Source organism: Camponotus floridanus, unplaced genomic scaffold (genome assembly GCF_003227725.1).
Source record: "Camponotus floridanus strain SB8 unplaced genomic scaffold, Cflo_v7.5 scaffold108, whole genome shotgun sequence".
NCBI lineage: Eukaryota > Metazoa > Arthropoda > Insecta > Hymenoptera > Formicidae > Camponotus > Camponotus floridanus.
Window position 1 is genome coordinate 40001 of NW_020229224.1, and position 19952 is coordinate 59952.

Consider the following 19952-nt stretch of genomic DNA (forward strand, 5'->3'; position numbering starts at 1 on the left):
ACATAAATTTTTTCACTTATATATTTTATGAGATTTGCAGAGGGATTATCAACATCTTTTTAAAAATAAGATGATATATTTTTACTAACGTAGTTATATTGCTAACTTACTAACTCAAAAAAGATAATGATTGTTTTTTAATAACTTTTTTTATTAATTATAAATTATATATATATATATTATATGTATGTATTTTATGTATGTATGTATGTATGTATGTATGTATGTATGTATGTATACAATACACACATATATATATATATATATATATATATATATATATATATATATATATATACAGGATGCCCATTTTAAGTGTTCACCTCAAATATCTCTCTCATTTTTGATTTTAGAGAAAAATGGTTCAGACATGTTTTGTATGGTTTCGAGGAGGCCATAAGAATGTTTTACGAAATATTTTGTATTTTTATCAAAATTTTGTAAATTTGGAGCTTTATAACTCGAAAAGTACTTCACGAAAAAACATTTGATTATAGTATTTTGGAAAGCTCTCGAGGTTAGCTACGAATATGTAATAAAAAATGTCAGCTAAGAATATGTAATAAAAAATAAGGGGTACCATTTAAAAAAATTGAGGTAACCTTCACGTGACCTTCAAATGACTCTTCAAGGTCAAATTGATGGTACCATCTTATGACTCCCTCGAAACCATACAAAATATATCTGAACCATTTTTCTCTAAAATCAAAAATTATAGAGATATTTGGGGTGGACACTTAAAATGGGACACCCTGTATATATATATATATATATATATTGTATATATACATACATGCATACATACATACATATATGTATATATATATATATATATATATATATATATATATATATACATTATTAAACGATGTGATTAAATATTAAATATTATTCATTTCATATTAAATATTATTCATTTTATATTAAATATTATTTTATAATAAATATTTGACAGCAGTATTATCTTTATGGTAAATAAAATTATTTTTGTTGTAATATAATAGAATTATTAAAATTTTTTTATTTCGGACAATCTACTCCATATTGACTATTCAGCGAACGCGTAAAAGATTGCTTCAAATGAAATTTGTTATAAAAAGTAAATAAAATTCAGCAAATAATAAGCTAATCATGCGTATAATTTGGATTATTTTACAGCTCCTGGAAAACACAAAAAAGCCGGGAAGCCATTGGGCGCGAGTTGAACAATGCATGTATGACTCCGATAGTAATTCTCTGAAAACACGCGTTATATTTAATGACCTATCAGTATCTGCGATAGTATCACTAATGTCTCGAAATTATCATGTCCCAATTTCCGCCGAATCCTGTAGAATGACATTGAGATTAAGACGAGCAGGAATAGACTTTCATACGAGTCCAATCGCTCGTGGACGTGGTCAGATGCGTATACGTACGGAATCCAGTTTTTTGGAGCCTAGATTCGCTTCGATTTATGCATATGGATGTCATCCTACGCGCCTCAACAAACAAATTAAACGACAAGATAAATGGCCGCCATATTATAATCCAAGCAGTGAACAGGTAAACTACTACTTACTTTTACAAAACAATACATTTACAATTATTTCATAGCATCTGACTGGAAATGAGCATATAGAAAATGTAAAAAAAGACTATAATTAATATATGATATATAATGTTTTATTTTGACTGCCGCATACAAATATTTCAAAAAATATTATACAAAAAAATGTTTCTTAAAAATATTTTATTTTCAAGGAAGACATAAAATAATACTATAGATTTAACCTTATTTTTAAGAAGAAATATGTAATTTGAAATGAAATATGCAATTAACAATTACATATCTTCTTTAAAAACAATTATGTTTTTTCTTTACACCAATTGATTCCTTTAATTATTTTGTACATAAAAGGTAAGATGATCAAAAAATGAATATTTTACTAGATATTTTATGGTTTATGTAAAATTAAAAAATTATTTCTAGCCTCATAACTCGAAAAGTACTCAATGAAGAAATACTTTATTATAGTGTTTTGGAAAGCTCTCGAGATGAGCTGCAAGAATAAGTAATAAAAAAATAGGGATTCCATTTAAAAAATTGAAAGTCACCTTCACGTGACCATCAAACGACTTTTCAAGGTCAAATTCAATGACATTATCTTATGGCTCCCTTCAAGCCATATAACTTTTGTCTGAAACATTTTTTTCTAACTCTAAGTAATATCGAGATATTTAACTGACAAAAATAAAATGGGACACCCTGTATATAGGATAGAGCAAAGTTCCGGAACGGCTAAATATCTCAGAAAATATTAATTTTTTGAAAAAATGGTTTAGACAGAAAAAAATAGCCTAAAATATCTATTAGCTGATGGTATTTATTTGATCTTGGGATGATCTTGAAAAGTGCAGTCAAGGTCACCATAAAAATCTTAAATGGCAACCACTATTTTTTATTACATATTCTTATAGCTATCCAGACAGCACAAAAAGGCCAAAAGATGTCTTAAAGATGTCTAAAGGACTTTAAGACATCTTTAAGTCGTCTTTTAGATGTCTTTTGGACATGTGTGCTATCTGGGATATGGTCGAGAGTTTACTAAAATACTATAATTAAGTTAGTTTTCATTAAGTACTTTCGAGTTATGAGACTTGAAATCATTTCTTAATTTTACATAAACCGTAAAATATTCATTTTTCGATTATCTTACCTTAATACTTTTATGTACAAAATAATGAGAGGAATCAATTGGTGTAAAGAAAATACATAGTTATTTCGAAAAAAAAATATGTAATTTGCAATTAACAATTACATTTGTGATATTTTTTAATTGTATTAAATTGTATTAAATTCTATATAAATTTAAATTGTTTACTTTTTTATTTACTTTTAATTTACTTTTTTTTGCGTTTTTCTTCGACTTGCAAGTTCGATCGTCATTTTTAAGTTTCATATTCGTGTTCAGGAGGTTAGGTTAGGTTAGGAAATACGTAAGAATTGAGTATTTTGATCCATTATTTCATATAGATGGATTTTCCGAAGGTTTATCAATATATGTATTATCTTATTCGTTTAGATTGGTTTGTTTACATTTCTTATACTAAAGTAAGGAAATATGAGTCGGTACAAAATAAAATAGATTGTTGGAAGAGTAACACTCAATTTAAAGTGAATTAAATAGAAAATAAAATTCTATGGATTTCTCGTTTTAATAACAAATTATAAAGAAGTACTTGTGTACGAAAAACCCATGTCCGTGGTATGGAGTATACTTCGCTTTGCATAGAAAGTTATAAATCCATAATATATGTATGTACAATACATAGTATCCGAAAAATATATCCGAAAAATATATTCTAAAACTTCTTTTATTTATAACTTTTAAATAAACAATGAGTGCCGACTAAAACCTTTTGAATGTTACTCAGAGTCATTACCTTGACAATATATATCAAGGTCAAGGTTATCCGAGGTGGCTCCCCTAAGCTAAATAATTACCTTCAATTTTTAGTCATTTTATCTTATAATTTTATAATATAAATTGCTTTGTATTATATCATATAAATATGATATATTACATAATTAATATACTTTATATATACTTATAATTACATCATATATTATTTAAAGCTTTTTTTATATTTTTATTCTATATGTTTATTTCCAATCATATGTTATAAAGTTTTATAATTTCATAAAAATTGTTACTATTCGAATTACACTAATTTTTTATACAAATTTCTTGTAGTATTTGGCATTAAAAATTATAAGACTAAGATAACCAAAAATTGGATAGTTTATGAAATAATTTATACTTTAAGACATACCAATATAATTTTATATAAACTATTAAACACCTCATAAAATATTTATTTTTTAATTATCTTTCTTCAATGCTTTTATGCATAAAACAACAGGAGAAATAAATTTGTATAAAGAAAATATAGTTCTTTACGAGTATAAGAAAATATATAAATTTGCAACGAGTAGCTACATATATTTTTATAACACTTTATGTAAAAGTAAACTACTCTGTAAACTACTACTGTGTGTGTGTCTTCTTTTCATAGGTAACACCTACACTATCGCTCGTGAATGAAAAGTACGATGCAGCGGAACCGAGAAAATTAGCGGAAATCACTGAAGAAACAGACGTTGTTATACCCAATGATAGTCGATATTCATCTTACCCTCATATTCTTGAAACAAATTTTGGCGTATGGAAGAAGAATTCGTGGATAACTAAATCACCACTTCGTCAAAGACGTTCGACAGTAGCTCGACATCAATTCGGACATACCGCAGCAATTATTACACCACAAAAGTTCGCAGAAACCGTTATGAATGAACGCGAACAAACGGAGAAGTTTGTAAACTTTACGAAAATTTTTAATTTAACCGATAACATACAAAGCAAAAATTCAACGCAAAATATATCCCGAGAAGTAAGAGAATTCGTGATGGATGACAATTTCGATAATCTATTTCCTATTGACTCAGAAGATTCGAACAGAAATTGGCAGTCGAAGGAATACATTACAAGAGAAATGGAAGATGTATTTTTGCAAGGTGCTAGTCAAGTATTGACTAGATATATCGAAAATCAATTACACCCAGCAATTAAAGAGACATTGATGCTGTCTATGGGTTATACTATCAGTTACGGATAAATATAAATAAAGAAAAATAGATTATTCCTCTATAAAATTGTGTATATTTTAATTCAATATTAATTATTAAAATATGTTAATTGGTAAAAATGTTAATTGAATTTCTTTTACTCTTTTTTTCACGCAATAATTATTATTATTTTGAGTTTACTTTATTAACTGTGCTTAAAAGTATCTTCATTTTATTTATAATAATAATCTTCTTTTTTTCATTATTTAAATTTTTATGAATTACAAGTTTCTCAATGTCAATTTTTGCTAACTATTTTTAACTGTTATGTATAAAATTTGTAAAAATGCTTGATTCACTTGTAATTATATGTATACTCTTCTTCTGTCAATAGATTATTATAGATATTATATAATACTGTAATATGTAATATATTGTATATGTGTATGCTAAATGTACAGAATTAAATACATTTGTTTTTTTATGATGATCCTATAATTTATAAATATTAGAATTAAATATATAAAAACAATTATCAATTAGTACGACATTATATTTTGGTTTTATTTTATTTTATTGTATTTTTCGAACAAATATCGGAAATTAGAAAGCTGAAACCAAACGTCATTAAAAAAAAAAAAACGAATATCGTGTTCAAGCGTTGCAATAATCATGTTCAAGAAACAAGATGAGTGCTTTAGACAAGTCACATAAAAGGAGCCAAATCGATTTTTCTCAGAATTGGATGCTAGACGCAGTCTTTCACACAACACTTCATTAAACGTTACAATATCGCAACAATTGGCGATTCTTTGCGCTATGGGCTATTAATATTAATTAAGAAGAATTGGCAAATGTGCGCGCGTTTCATGCTAGATCATGGGATGTGTGTGCCATACTCTAGGTGTGTCAACAGAACGTTACATAGCAACGAAAAAGGTTTGGCTATACGTATTCCGACTCTCGTCTACTTTCCGTCGTCGCACATGTAAAGCATCTTATGGTCTAGCTGTGCAAAACGTATATTCATTAGTCTCTAATTATTATTTCAATAATTATTGCAAAAATTACAAAATGATAAAAGACTTTTTTGTTCAGTTTAGTGCTTTATTGATAGCATCAATCTTTATGAGATATGAGACACCCTGTGTGTAAGTGTGTGTGTATTATATTATATTAAATATGTATGTTTTAAATTATATATAGTATATTAAATATATATATATATATATATATATATATATATATATATATATATATACAGCGTGTTCCAGTTGGTTATATCGCAGGGCCGAAAATGAAATGGTAGACGTCGCCCGATATTTCAAGCCGAAAATCTCGTATAATATGTAAAATATTTACATTAAATCGTTATATTTGTTTCAAACAGCGTTACAATTTTTATTATATCAAAATATCTACATTATTTATTATAAAAAATATTATTTATTATAACAAAAATATACATATCTCTCCGTTCTTCAATGCAGATAAATTTTGTAATCAATCACTATACTTACAATAAAGTTCAGTTCAAGCCATTTAATTTCATATATATTTGTTACGGTCTCTTTTAGTTTAAAAGATAAAATGGGGTGGCCAATTCTAGGTGGGACACGTATATATATATATATATATATATATATATATATATATATATATATACATATTAAAAATTTCATCAAAATAATTAACTTTTCTATATATCTTAAATTTTATTAATTATTATCACACACACACACACACACACACACAATTTAAATTAAACGATATAAATGTAATAGGAACGGCGCATGTCAAACAAATTAGATTTTTCAGTGGATCTCACATTTCACATCTCACAATGGTTACCGCAAGTTTGTATAAATAGCTTTCGATCTTGATTGAAGAGAAAAGACGCAAAAAATGAATTCTAAGATATATGGAATTGATCGAAATATTCGTATACCAGCGATGTATAGGTAATCATGCTTTATGCTTTGAACTGTATTAGCCTTTAAGAATACTTATTAGATATTTTCTGACATGAGCTTAATTTTAGAAATCAAGCATTTTTTTAAATTGCATTTTCTTATATTTTAAATAAAATAATTTAAAATAAAACAGATGTATATTTGTACTCTTTCAAGCAGAGAAAAAAATATATTATTTGTTATTATATGAGTAATATTGATAAGATTTTAAAATGCGATATTATTGTACCAGCGATCATGAAATAACCGTAAAAGAAGAACAGTCGCCTTTTATTTTTCCATCCTGTTCTCAAACTTTGGCCCATCTTCAATGGTGGAAAACTCAAAAGAAAAAAATTATAAAACATCATAAAAAAATCTATAAGGATCGACAGAGGAAAACAACCTTGCAATTTTCAAATATTCTACAAAAATCATATGTAAGTTACTTGGAATTTTATAATGTAGAGCAAACTTCTTTTATATAATTTTTATTCTAAAAACAGACAATTTAAAGAAACATTTTATTGTACATTTTCGTCCTTCAAGTACCTAAAAAGCGCAAATCATGCATTCTTATAAATTCTCAAAATTTTACACAGGTAGATGCTGAAACAAACAAAAAAAAATATAAGAGTCCAGACAAAGCAATTGTCATGATGGATGTGGATCCGCAGTACTTTACAGAATTATCTGGCAGACCTGTAGAAGAAAGATTTTTATTGAAACAATATATTCAAAATGTACGAGAGATACTCAAATTAAAATATCTTATTGGTCAAGAAAGGGATGATTATATTCGTATTGATCAGCAATTTGAGCAAGAATCATGTCGACTGCGAAAAATTCAGGTATGAAAAATATAATTAAAAATTTTTCATTAACATTTCTATGAAAAATTATGTACTTAAATAAAAAAAACATTTAAATAAAGTATGTATTGATACTGTTTGAATAAAATTTAAATAAAACACCACTTTATTAGAATGCTTAAAAAATGCTGAAAAAGAATGCTGAATTAATTAAATCATAATTATACTTTCTCCTTATATATAATATGATATATACAGGATGTCTCATTTTAATTTCCCCAGGCAAATATTTCGGAAAATAATGAAAAATCGAAAAAATGTTTCAGACAAAAGTTGTATGGTTTCCAGGGGGACATAAGATGGTACCATTGGTTTGACCTTGAAGAATTATTTGAAGGTCACATGAAGTCACCTTCAATTTCTTAAATGGAACCTATATTTTCTCATTACATATTCTTGTAGTTTATCTCGAGAGCTTTCCAAAACACTATAACAAAATATTTTTTCATTGAGTACTTTTCGAGTTATGAGGCTTGAAATCATTTCTTAATTTTACATAAACCGTAATATATCTAGTAAAATATTCATTTTTCCATTATCTTGCCTTAATACTTTTATGTACAAAATAATGAGAGAAATCAATTGGTGTAAAAAAACACATAGTTGTTTTAAAGAAAAAATATGTAATTGTTAATTGCAAATTACATATTTTTTCTTAAAAATAACTATGTGTTTTCTTTACACCAATTGATTCCTCTCATTATTTTGTACACAAAAGTATTAAGATAAAATAATCGAAAAATGAAAATTTTACAAGATATTTTACGGTTTATGTAAAATTAAGAAATAATTTCAAGCCTCATAACTTGGAAAGTACTTGATATGATAATGAAAACTAACTTAATTATAGTGTTTTGGAAAGCTTTCGAGATGAGCTACAAGAATGTGCAAAAATATATAGGGTGTTCCATTTAAAAAAATTGAAGTGACCTTCACGTGACCTTCAAATGACTCTTTAAGGTCAAACCAATGGCACAATCTTATGTCTCCCTAGAAACCATATAACTTTTGTCTAAAACTCTTTTTTTTCGATTTTTCATTATTTTCCGAAATATTTGCCTGGGGAAATTAAAATGAGACACCCTGCATAATATGATATATGATAATTTTTCTTATACATTTTTGTATCATCAGTGAAAATGATAAACTTATTGTTAGATAAAACTTTATATATATGCATGAGAAATTTTTCTCTAATCTGATACACCTGTCAGTCAAGTAATATTTCGATATAAATTAATTTATTTTATTATTTTACAAAAGTATTATAGTGAACGATATATAAGTGGCTTCGAAGAATTCTTATCAAAAGATCATGAAAAAAGTATGAATATGTTAGCAAAAGCGGAACAGGAAGTGAAGCTGACAGAAGTAATAAGCACTCAAAGAAACGAACTCTCAAAACAATATGGTCAACGCAGACTGGATGTTTATTTTTGGGAAGACAATTGGAGAATAGTGAAAATGTGTCAAATTTTTCTTTATCGGATATCACCTATTTCCTGGAAAATTAAACATGACTGGCTTTCTCGATTGGACTCAGCAAGCTTTGTTGTCTCCATTGATGCTACGGATTTGTTTAGCAAATATAAAACACCAAATGAAGATGCCTCTTTGGAGGACTTAATAGGTAACTCCTGATAAAATATTCTCAATAAACACTGTTTGTTGTAGTAACATAACATTGAAATAACAAATAACATAACACAAGTTATATGATTGATCTGCTGCCAATCTGCTGAAATATTGTTTATTAGGTTATTAACGTATGTTGTATTACTCATTTAATAATGTGTGTGTATTAATCAAATTTTATTTGCTTAATGCATATTTAATATTATTATTCTAGAAGAATGAAAAAATATTTCTTTTAAATTTTACCAATATGTGACTTTTATTGCAAAGATTGCAATTTTGGTAAAATAAAGTTTCATCAAATGATTGAAACGATGAAAAATTAAAGTTTAATCAAATGATGATTAAAAAACCACGATAAAACGATTAATCAAATTTATTTACAAAACATGAAACAAATTGTAACATATTTGTTTTAAGTATTCACTTTAAATTATAATATAATTTTGTGAAATCATAAGCCATGCAGAAGTATACGATTATCTTTTTATGCATCAGAAAAAGATATTTTTCTAAATTTTAGTTTACAAAATATACGACATAAAAAAATTAATATTTCGCATGCAATGCGTGCGATTCATAATATAATTATAATTTTAATGATTACAAAAGAAAAAAAGGAAAGAAAAAAAAGAAAGAAAGAAAAGAATCAATGATATTAGAGAATTATTATTAGCAGCGCCAAGTTTTTTAATTAATTTTTTTTTACTTTTTTGTTTTATATTAATTTTCAGTTTTCAATTTTTTTCACATTTTAAATAAATTTTTAATTTTTTAATATTATTTCTTGAAAATTAAAACAACTATTTTGTAACAATGTTTTTAATTAAAATAATTCTATTTAACTTGTACAAATTTTCTTCCTTGTAATTCTATTTATCTTGTACAAATTTTTACTCTTAGTTGGCGCAATTTTTTTATATCATTATTTTTGTAGACAATATAATAGTTGGATACAATTAGTGCATGAACTTGGTGCCCTTTTTTTACCTTCTCTTTAAAAAGGTAAGCTTTAAGAATTATTATTATATACGTGAAAAATATATTTAAAAAATTATTTTTGTTTCTAATATCATAATTTAATATGATTTTAAAAATAATAATTTTAGAATTCTTTAAATTTTCAATAATTTGTTAGAAAAAATGTAAATTATTTTCTCTCGTATTAGAGCTATTCGAGCAGGACGTCAGTGATGCTGACTCCACCGAGCTTTATTTCGAGGATCCTTTCGATTTAATTCGAATTTTCCGAACAATGGAAACACAAAATTTAAACGCATTGATTTATCTCGAATCACTCGCGGCACCAATGGCGGACATGACTATGACTATCACTGCAACAGAAATACAAATCAAGCAGGAGATCGATGAGATTACCTCAACTATCAACAATTTAGAAGTATATATCTATTTAAATTCTCATTCTTTCTCACATACAATTCACACATAATATTATTTACTTAAAAATACGTATAAAAAATGGTTCAACTGAATTTTATAAAATTTCCTTAAATATTATATTTCCCAGAAAAAATTTATATATCCCAGAAAAATATTAAAAATGTCTATATAATATTTAACTTTCAATTTATAATTATTTTTCAATAAACAATATTTATTGCAGTAATACTATGGAAGTAACAAATAATGTTGCGTAAATTACTTATATGATATAAAATTATATATATCATATGTATTATTTTAGAATATTACAACAATGTAACAGAATATTATTGCAATATGATATTGTTATTTCTTCACTTGTCATTATGCAGCAAAACTAAATTTAAGTAACTTATATTCAATTTTTCGTCATGTAAATAATATAAAATCTACAAAAAATAGATATACTAACATATACTAATATAAGATTCGAAATATATTTCTTTTGTTAATTTAATTTCACAATTCCAATAAGGGATTTAAAATATTAAATAGATTATTAAAAAAATTTAACAAATAAATAAGATAGTTCATTTTTATTGTCTAATTCAAGCAAAAAATCGAAATTTCTATATAAATTAAATCTCGAATTTTATAAATTAAATATATATGATATATTTTATTTATTTAATTATCAATTCCATATATAAACAATTTTTTATATGAATTAACTACATATAAATAAGTATAACGATGTAACAACAATATAACATATGTTACATTTATGAATAGGAATTTACTAATAATTTATTGATAATATTTTTGTTTGTATATTACTCATAACTTTCCTTTCCTTTCTAGTTTATTGCTTTTATATAATATTAATATAACAATGTTTAATGGTTTTTTATCATTGATAATTAGTTTTATAAGTCGAAATATTTAATAGAATTCCATTAGCAAAGCGGAGGATAGAGCAGCAAACCTTGAAGAACACTTCAATTATCTTCTTCGAAATATTTTTCGACATCTTGTCTGCTCTGAAGAAGTGCTTTATCTTCGTGTTTTCGTGGAAGATACTTATGAGAGTTGTGTGGGTCCAAATGATGCAAATCTTGATAGCTTTTCAATGATGAAATGGATCGAAAGAATCCATGAAGAATTGAATCGTCAGTTAGACAATTTACCTCGTGAAATTGTCCGGACTTGTGAAAAAGAAGGATTCAGACAAGAAAGAAAAGCTATAAAAGAGGCGGAAAATGCTGCGAAAAAGGTAAAAGTCAAATTCAAAATTCTGTTTTTTTTTATTTAATAAATAAATATTTGAAAATAATTATTTGATAAATATAAATTTTAAAAATATTTTAAATATATTTTTTTGATATCGATTACATTATACAAAATATTTTGTGTAATCAATTGCAGTGATTATTTTGGGAATTATAAAAATAGCTTTAAGAATGAATATATATACAGCGTGATTCAAAATAATCCTATTGTCCTTGAAATGACATTTTTGAGTCAATTCTAAGACGATTTTTCTTTTGAAAATTTTATCCAAAGCTTAATTTTTGAATTTTGCCAAAGGAAAAATCGTTTTAGAATTAACTCAAGAATGTGTCATTTCAGGGACTATAGGGTTATTTTGAATCACCCTGTATATATACACTCGTCAATAAAATTATCACATAGGTAATTTCATGTCAAATTTTCGCAACTTCAAATAAGTATAATATAATTCAAAAATGTTTGTATTTGAAAATTTTTTTTTTCATTCTCAAGCTAAAAACCTCTATTTTAAAAATCATTTGTCAGATTTAGAATTTATCCTCCTTCCCTCTTGTCATCTCCTTAAAAATAAGGACGCGTTTTGTCTCCAAAAAATTGCATAATTTGACGCATTCCACGAGGTGGACACACACACACACACACACACGCACACGAACGCGCGCGCGCGCGCGCGCGCGCGCGCACACACACACACACACATGATGCGCCAAATCCGATCAACAACCTTCTCGTGGCATCAGGTAATACTAATGTTGGCGGTAAATGAACAAAAATGTATAAGTAACTTTGATGTGTCGTAATTCCGCGAAAAAAAATCATACATACTTCATTTCTTTTTTAATTCACACATAAACGTCCATATTTTATGATAATTATCATGAATTTGCGAAAAAAATTTATTCCACCCCGTGGAATGCGTCAAATTATGTAATTTTTTGGAAACAAAACGCGTCCTTACTGTTAAGGAGATGACGAGAGGCGAAGATAAATTTTAAATCTGACAAATGATTTTTAAAATAGAGGCTTTAAGCTTGAGAAGGAAAAAAAAAATTTTCAAATACGACCATTTTGACGGAGTTATACTTATTTGAAATTATGCGAAAATTTGACATGAAATTACCTATGCTATAATTTTATTGACGAGTGAATATATTTAAATAAAATATATATTTTATGGATCTAAGTTTTTAATTATTAGTTTAATAATTTCATCATGCATAGATTCAGTCTACATACACTTGTTGATTAATTCACGAATAAATTTGTTGATAGAGCTTGTTTTGATATTTTTTTCCAACTTTTTTCTATTTCATTGCTCTTTATGTCTTCTACATTCATTATCAATTTGAAGATTTGAAAAAGAATAGAAAAAAATAAAAAAAATCATGCAAAAAGAGAAATAATAAATTAACAAGAAAATTATGCAAAGCAATTGAACTTTTATAAATACATATCATCAATTTTTTATATCAATTTTTTTTATATCAATTTTTTAAAATATTTTTAATTTCACAATAGATAATCATTAGAAGAATACCTTATACATAATTAATGTTTTTATTATATAATTTATATATTTAGTTTCAGCTAATGCACCGACTATTGGATGCGCTGAAACATATTATGGAACCACCTTCGAAAAAGAAGCGACCGCTAAATAGACGTTCAATGCCTATCACGGTGAAAACGACGCCGCCATCACTTCCGCCAAAACCAACAGATGAAGAAATCCAATATCTCACCTTTTTTACCGATTATTGTAAGCACAATGACTTTGTTACGTATCGTTCCAAGTTACCAGATGATTTCGATTTGACATTCTAAAGCAAATAGCAACATAAATGTAACAAGGTTGAATGTACACTTTTAAATCAAAAGGGAAAAGAAAATAAAAATATTATCAGTGAAAACTGAACGAAGTTAACATATTTATTTCAAAATTCCTCGCAATATATCTGAAAGAATAGTATCAATTTAGCGTTATGAATAACCCAGTAAACACTGCATATAATATAAAATCAATGAAATGAAATGTTACAAGTAATATTATATGCACATGTATTATATGTATGTAAGTTACTATAATTAATTTAATTAATTATAATTTATCATAAATGTAATATAACACATGTTATATCGTTGTTACATCATAGTTATATTTCATAGAATTGGTTCACATAGAATATTGATATATTATAAGGTTGGTAATTAAACAATTAAAATAAACAAACTAAAAGTTGGTAATTAAACAACTAAAATAAATATATATTTATATATTTAATTTATTTTAGTTATTTATATATATTATTAGTATATTTAGTTATTTATATATATTATATATATTTAATTCGTAAAACTCAAAATTTAATTTATATAGAAATTTCAATTTTTGTTTTTATTAAAATAAATAGTAAAATAACTATTTCTTATTCATTCCAATTTCAAATAATCTGTTTAAATCTTCAAATATTCTGAATCCCTTGTTGGTATTAGAAATTAAGTTGACAAAAAAGAGATTTTATGTTACTCACTTTTTGTAGGCTTTATACTCATTTTATGATGAAAAATTAAATATGAATTAACTAAGGTCCGTATTCATAGTCCGTTCTTATATTTAAGATCATCTTAAATAAGATTTGAAAATGTTATACGGGCTATTTCATTGGCTGAATAGAATCTTAAGACGACCTAAGACCAGACTTAAGACAATCTTAAATATAAGATCGGAATTCCGATCTAAGTCTGATGTCAAGTAACGGCAAACAAAAACTATATAATATATATAATATATAATAATATTATATTGCAATAATATTCTGTTACATTATTATTATAATTTTGTAAAATAATATTTATTTTAGGTTTATATCATTCAGGGAACATGTGTTATATTATTTATTACTTCCATATTATATTATTGCAACAAACAGTGTTTATTGGGAATATACATCATATACATACGATTTAACTATTGAAATTGAAGCACGACATAAAATATGAAAAATAATCAAATATTATAAGAGACAAATACAATAGAATTTAAAACAGAATTATCGATATAAAAATTCAATAATATTCTAAATTAATATTTGAAAATAAAGCATATCAAAATAATCTTGTGAAACCTGTAATGAAAGAACCGAGTTCATCTTTTATAGCCAATTTCGTGACAATTTCGTCTCCCTTAAAATATGTAATTGTTAATTACAAATTACATATTTTTTCTTCAAAACAACTATGTGTTTTCTTTACACCAATTGATTCCTTTCATTATTTTGTACATAAAAGTATTAAGATAAAGTAATCGAAAAATGAATATTTTAAAAGATATTTTACGGTTTGTAAAATTAAGAAATGATTTCAAGCCTCATAACTCGAAAAGTACTTAATGAAAACTAACTTAATTATAGTTTTGAAAAGGTCTGAAGAAGGGCTACAAGAATATGCAATAAAAATAGAGTCCCATTTAAAAAATTCTAGGTGATCTTGCTCTGACCTTGGCGATGCTATCCAAGGTTAAACTCATAGCGCCAGTAAATAGATCTTTTGAAATCTTACAACTTTTATCAAACATTTTTTTCTGAATTGCTTAGTTTTCGAGATATTTCGTCCCGGTACTTTTTATAGTGAAAACTTGTCGTGGTCCCAAAGTGTGAAGGTAGATAGGCTCAAATTAAGAAGGAAGGTTCTCTACTGTTTGGCGATATTTGCAATAATTAACGAAAAATTAATTAAAGAAGATCGGCCAATGGAACGTGGCTAGGAGCGCGCGGTTGCAAAGGCGATCTCACTGTAACATAATGGCGGCGCGCGGTAAAGCGATGATTGAGGATGGGAGAAGCCTTCGCTGCGCGCCTACACACTCATCGCTTCTCCTCTCCCCAATCATCGCTTTATCGTGCGCCGTCATCATGTTACAGTGAAATCGCTTTCGCCGCCACGCGCTTCTAGCCACGCGTATTGGCCGATTTTTTTAAATTAATTTTTCGTTAATTATTGCAAATATCACTAAACAGGATTCTCCTTCTTAAGGGCCACAGGACCTTCCTTCTTAATTTGAGCCAATCTACCTTCACACTTCGGGATTGCGAAAAGTTTTCAGACACTCTGTATAAATATATATATAAATATATATATATATATATATATATAAATATATATATATATATATATATATATATATATATAAATATATATATATATATATATATATATATATATATATATACACTGATGGGAAAAAGTTCCGGAACGGCTGGATAATTTGAAAAATACGCATCACAGAGGAAAATGACCTAGACAAAAGTTGTAGGATTTTTCCCGGGCAATCCGACGGTGACCTTAGATTTGACCTTGGATAGTCATTTGAAGGTCACATAAAGATTACCTTCAATTTCTTAAATGGAACCCCCTATTTTTCATTGCATATTCTTGTAGATTATCTCGAGAGCTTTCCAAAACACTATAATTAAGTACCTTTTTATTAAGTACTTTTTGAGTTATAAGGCTTGAAATAATTTCTTAATTTTACATAAACCATAAAATATCTAGTAAACCATTCATTTTTCGATTATCTTACCTTCATACTTTTATGTACAAAATAATGAGAGGAATCAATTGGTGTAAAGAAAACATACAGTTGTTTTTAAGAAAAAATATGGAATTGTTAATTGCAAATTACATATTTTTTCTTAGAAACAACTATGTGTTTTCTTTACACCAATTGATTCCTCTCATTATTTTGTACATAAAAGTATGAAGGTAAGATAATCGAAAAATGAATGGTTTACTAGATATTTTATGGTTTATGTAAAATTAAGAAATTATTTCAAGCCTTATAACTCAAAAAGTACTTAATAAAAAGGTACTTAATTATAGTGTTTTGGAAAGCTCTCGAGATAATCTACAAGAATATGCAATGAAAAATAGGAGGTTCCATTTAAGAAATTGAAGGTAATCTTTATGTGACCTTCAAATGACTATCCAAGGTCAAATCTAAGGTCACCGTCGGATTGCCCGGGAAAAATCCTACAACTTTTGTCTAGGTCATTTTCCTCTGTGATGCGTATTTTTCAAATTATCCAGCCGTTCCGGAACTTTTTCCCATCACTGTATATATACAGGGTGTCCAAAACTCATAATCAATCTTTCAAAGACAGATTCCTGGGATTATTTGGACGATTTTTCCTCAGCGAAAATGTCGATAAAGGCCATCATTTTTTGCATGTTCCCGATTTTTGTCATCATATATCTTTGCAATTAAGCCTTAAATTAAAACTCAACTAAAGTAAACTCTATTTAAAATTAATCGAAGAATGTGGTTTTATTAATATTTTATTTCTACACAGCTTAGTTTACGAAAAACCCTTTATTTCCAATCACTTATAATTCGAAAATTATTAGTGTCTCGACATTTTCGTTGAGGAAAAATTGTCTTCAGATGATCTCAGGAATCTGTCTTTGAAAGATTGATTATGAGTTTCGGGACACGTTGTATATATATATATATATATATATATACATACATATATATATATATACATATATATATATATACGAGGTGTGTTCAAAAAAAAAGGTGACTTTATTTTTCTCGAAAAATATTTATTTATTCATCAATATCTATTTTGTCCCCTTTAAAGTAATCCCCCTCAGATATTATACACTTGTGCCAGCGCTTTTTCCAATCCTCGAAGCACTTTTGATATGCGTTTTTTGATATGGTCTCGAGCTCTTCCAGCGATGCGCAAGAGCTCGAGACCATACCAAAAAGCGCATATCAAAGCTTTATCTCCTCAATCGTGGCAAATCTCCGTCCTTTCATGGGTCTTTTCAGTTTTGGGAACAAGAAAAAGTCGCAGGGGTCCAAGTCCGGTGAATACGGTGGCTGAGGCATGGTTACGGTGTTGACTTTGGCCAAAAAATCACGAACAAGCAACGACGTGTGAGCTGGCGCATTATCGTGGTGCAATATCCATGACTGGTTCTTCCACAATTCCGGGCGTTTTTTTCGTATTGCTTCACGTAAACGGCGCATAACTTCAAGGTAATATTCCTTATTGACCGTACGACTATATGGCAAGAACTCACGATGCACCACGCCATTGTAATCGAAGAAAACAGTGAGCAAAACCTTCACATTTGACCTAATTTGACGAGCTTTTTTCAGTCTTGGCTCTTCTGGCCGCTTCCATTGGGATGATTGGGCTTTGGTTTCGACGTCATAGCCATATATCCATGATTCGTCATCAGTTATGACCCTTTTGAGCAAATCTGGATCGTCGTTGACGACATTCAACAGCTCCTAAGCAATGTCTACGCGACGTTGTTTTTGGTCGAAATTCAGCAATTTCGGAACAAACTTCGCCGCCACACGTTGCATGCCCAAAACACCCGAAAAAATTGCATGGCATGAGCCAACCGATATGCCGACATCCTCAGCAACTTCTCTAATAGTGATTCGACGATTCTCCATAACAATTTTCTTCACTGCTTCGACGTTGTCATCGGTTGTTGACGTGCTGGAGCGTCCAGGGCGGACATCGTCATTAACATCTTCTCGACCTTCTGTGAAGAGCTTGTACCACTTGTAAACATTTTTTTGCTCAGAGTAAACTCGCCAAATGCCGCAGTCAACATTTCAGAGCACTTAATTTTATTTTTCACACCAAATTTAATACAGATTCTTTGATCCATTTTTTTCGATCGCCAAGCACACCAAAACACGTCTAACCCTTATATCTGTGAAAAACAAACCAAACATGCAAAACAGCTGATAATGTCAACATATGTTGGGGACATGTGTACCAACATAACAAAAAAAAAATTCCAAAATCGAATGTACGTAGTCCGCGAAATTTGAAAAGTCACCTTTTTTTGAACACACCTCGTATATATATATATATATATATATATATATATATATATATATATATATATGTATGCATACAGGATATACAGGGTTGGGCAAAAGTCCGGAAACGGTCAAATATCTCGAAAAGGATCAACTATAGCGAAAAATTGTAACTAGCAAAGTTGTAGGGCTTAAAAAAATGTACCTAATGATGACTAAAAATTTTACTTTGAGTGGAGGACGAAGATCATATAAAAGTCAAATTGAATTTTTTAAATGGAACTGCCTACTTTTTATTGCATATTCTTATAGCTTATCTCGAGACCTTTCCAAAACACTACAGACAAATGTTTTTTCATTAAGTACTTTTTGAGTTATAAGGCTTCAAAGTTTGCAGTACTTCGATATAAAATGCAAAATATCTCGTAAAATATTTAGTTTTCGGTAGTCTTACCCTAATACTTTTATGCACAGGATAATGAGACAAAACTATTGGTACAAAGAAAACGCATGATTGTTTATAACAAAAAGTGCATTGCAAATTACACATTTTTTATTATAAACAATCATACGTTTTCTTTGCACCAATAGTTTTGTCTCATTATCCTGTGCATAAAAGTATTAGGGTAAGACTACCGAAAACTAAATATTTTACGAGATATTTTGCATTTTATATCGAAGTACTGCAAACTTTGAAGCCTTATAACTCAAAAAGTACTTAATGAAAAAACATTTGTCTGTAGTGTTTTGGAAAGGTCTCGAGATAAGCTATAAGAATATGCAATAAAAAGTAGGCAGTTCCATTTAAAAAATTCAATTTGACTTTTATATGATCTTCGTCCTACACTCAAAGTAAAATTTTTAGTCATCATTAGGTACATTTTTTAAGCCCTACAACTTTGCTATTTACAATTTTTCGCTATAGTTGATCCTTTTCGAGATATTTGACCGTTTCCGGACTTTTGCCCAACCCTGTATATGTATACAGTCGCAGACCACCTGAATCAACCGAATATCTCAAAAACTGAGCGAAGGAGACAAAAATATTTCAGACAAAAGTTGTAAAGTTTCAAGTAACGCATTACATGGCGATATCAGTATGACCTTGAAGAGTGTTGAAGCCTAATTTTTTATTGCATATTCTTATAGCTTATCTCGAGAGCTTTTCAAAGGATTATAATCAAGTATTTTTTCATTAAGTACTTTTCGAGTTATAAGGCTTAAAATCATTTCTTAATTTTACATAAACCGTAAAATATCTTGTAAAATATTCATTTTTCGATTACCTTAATACTTTTATGCACAAAATAATGTGAAAAATCGATTGGTGTAAAGAAAACACATAATTGTTTCGAAGA

The 19952-nt window shown here is 27.7% G+C and overlaps 2 protein-coding genes across 2 annotated transcripts in view; both read left to right on the forward strand.

The window, feature by feature from the left end:
- LOC105257979 overlaps positions 1 to 4659 on the forward strand; it is an 18628-nt gene extending 13969 nt beyond the window's left edge. The window contains exons 3-4 of the mRNA XM_025412371.1: positions 1159 to 1545; positions 4060 to 4659. Of these exons, the coding sequence (XP_025268156.1) occupies positions 1159 to 1545; positions 4060 to 4659 (987 nt within the window). The remainder of the gene's footprint in view (positions 1 to 1158; positions 1546 to 4059) is intronic.
- A 1744-nt stretch (positions 4660 to 6403) lies between these two features.
- LOC105257981 (cilia- and flagella-associated protein 100) lies at positions 6404 to 13629 on the forward strand. Its single transcript, XM_025412280.1, has 7 exons — positions 6404 to 6570; positions 6815 to 6990; positions 7168 to 7412; positions 8697 to 9063; positions 10238 to 10467; positions 11401 to 11724; positions 13323 to 13629. The coding sequence occupies exons 1-7, from the start codon at positions 6515 to 6517 to the stop codon at positions 13563 to 13565; spliced, it is 1641 nt and encodes a 546-aa protein (XP_025268065.1). The 5' UTR covers positions 6404 to 6514; the 3' UTR covers positions 13566 to 13629.
- Positions 13630 to 19952: the final 6323 nt, after the last annotated feature.

Bases quoted from the DNA above. Each gene is read 5' to 3' on its own strand.
- LOC105257981 (XM_025412280.1), top strand. From the start codon at position 6,515: ATGAATTCTAAGATATATGGAATTGATCGAAATATTCGTATACCAGCG. The intron at 6,571-6,814 runs GTAATCATGCTT...TTATTGTACCAG, and splicing joins CGTATACCAGCGATGTATAG to CGATCATGAAATAACCGTAA. The intron at 6,991-7,167 runs AAAAATCATATG...TTACACAGGTAG, and splicing joins GCAATTTTCAAATATTCTAC to ATGCTGAAACAAACAAAAAA.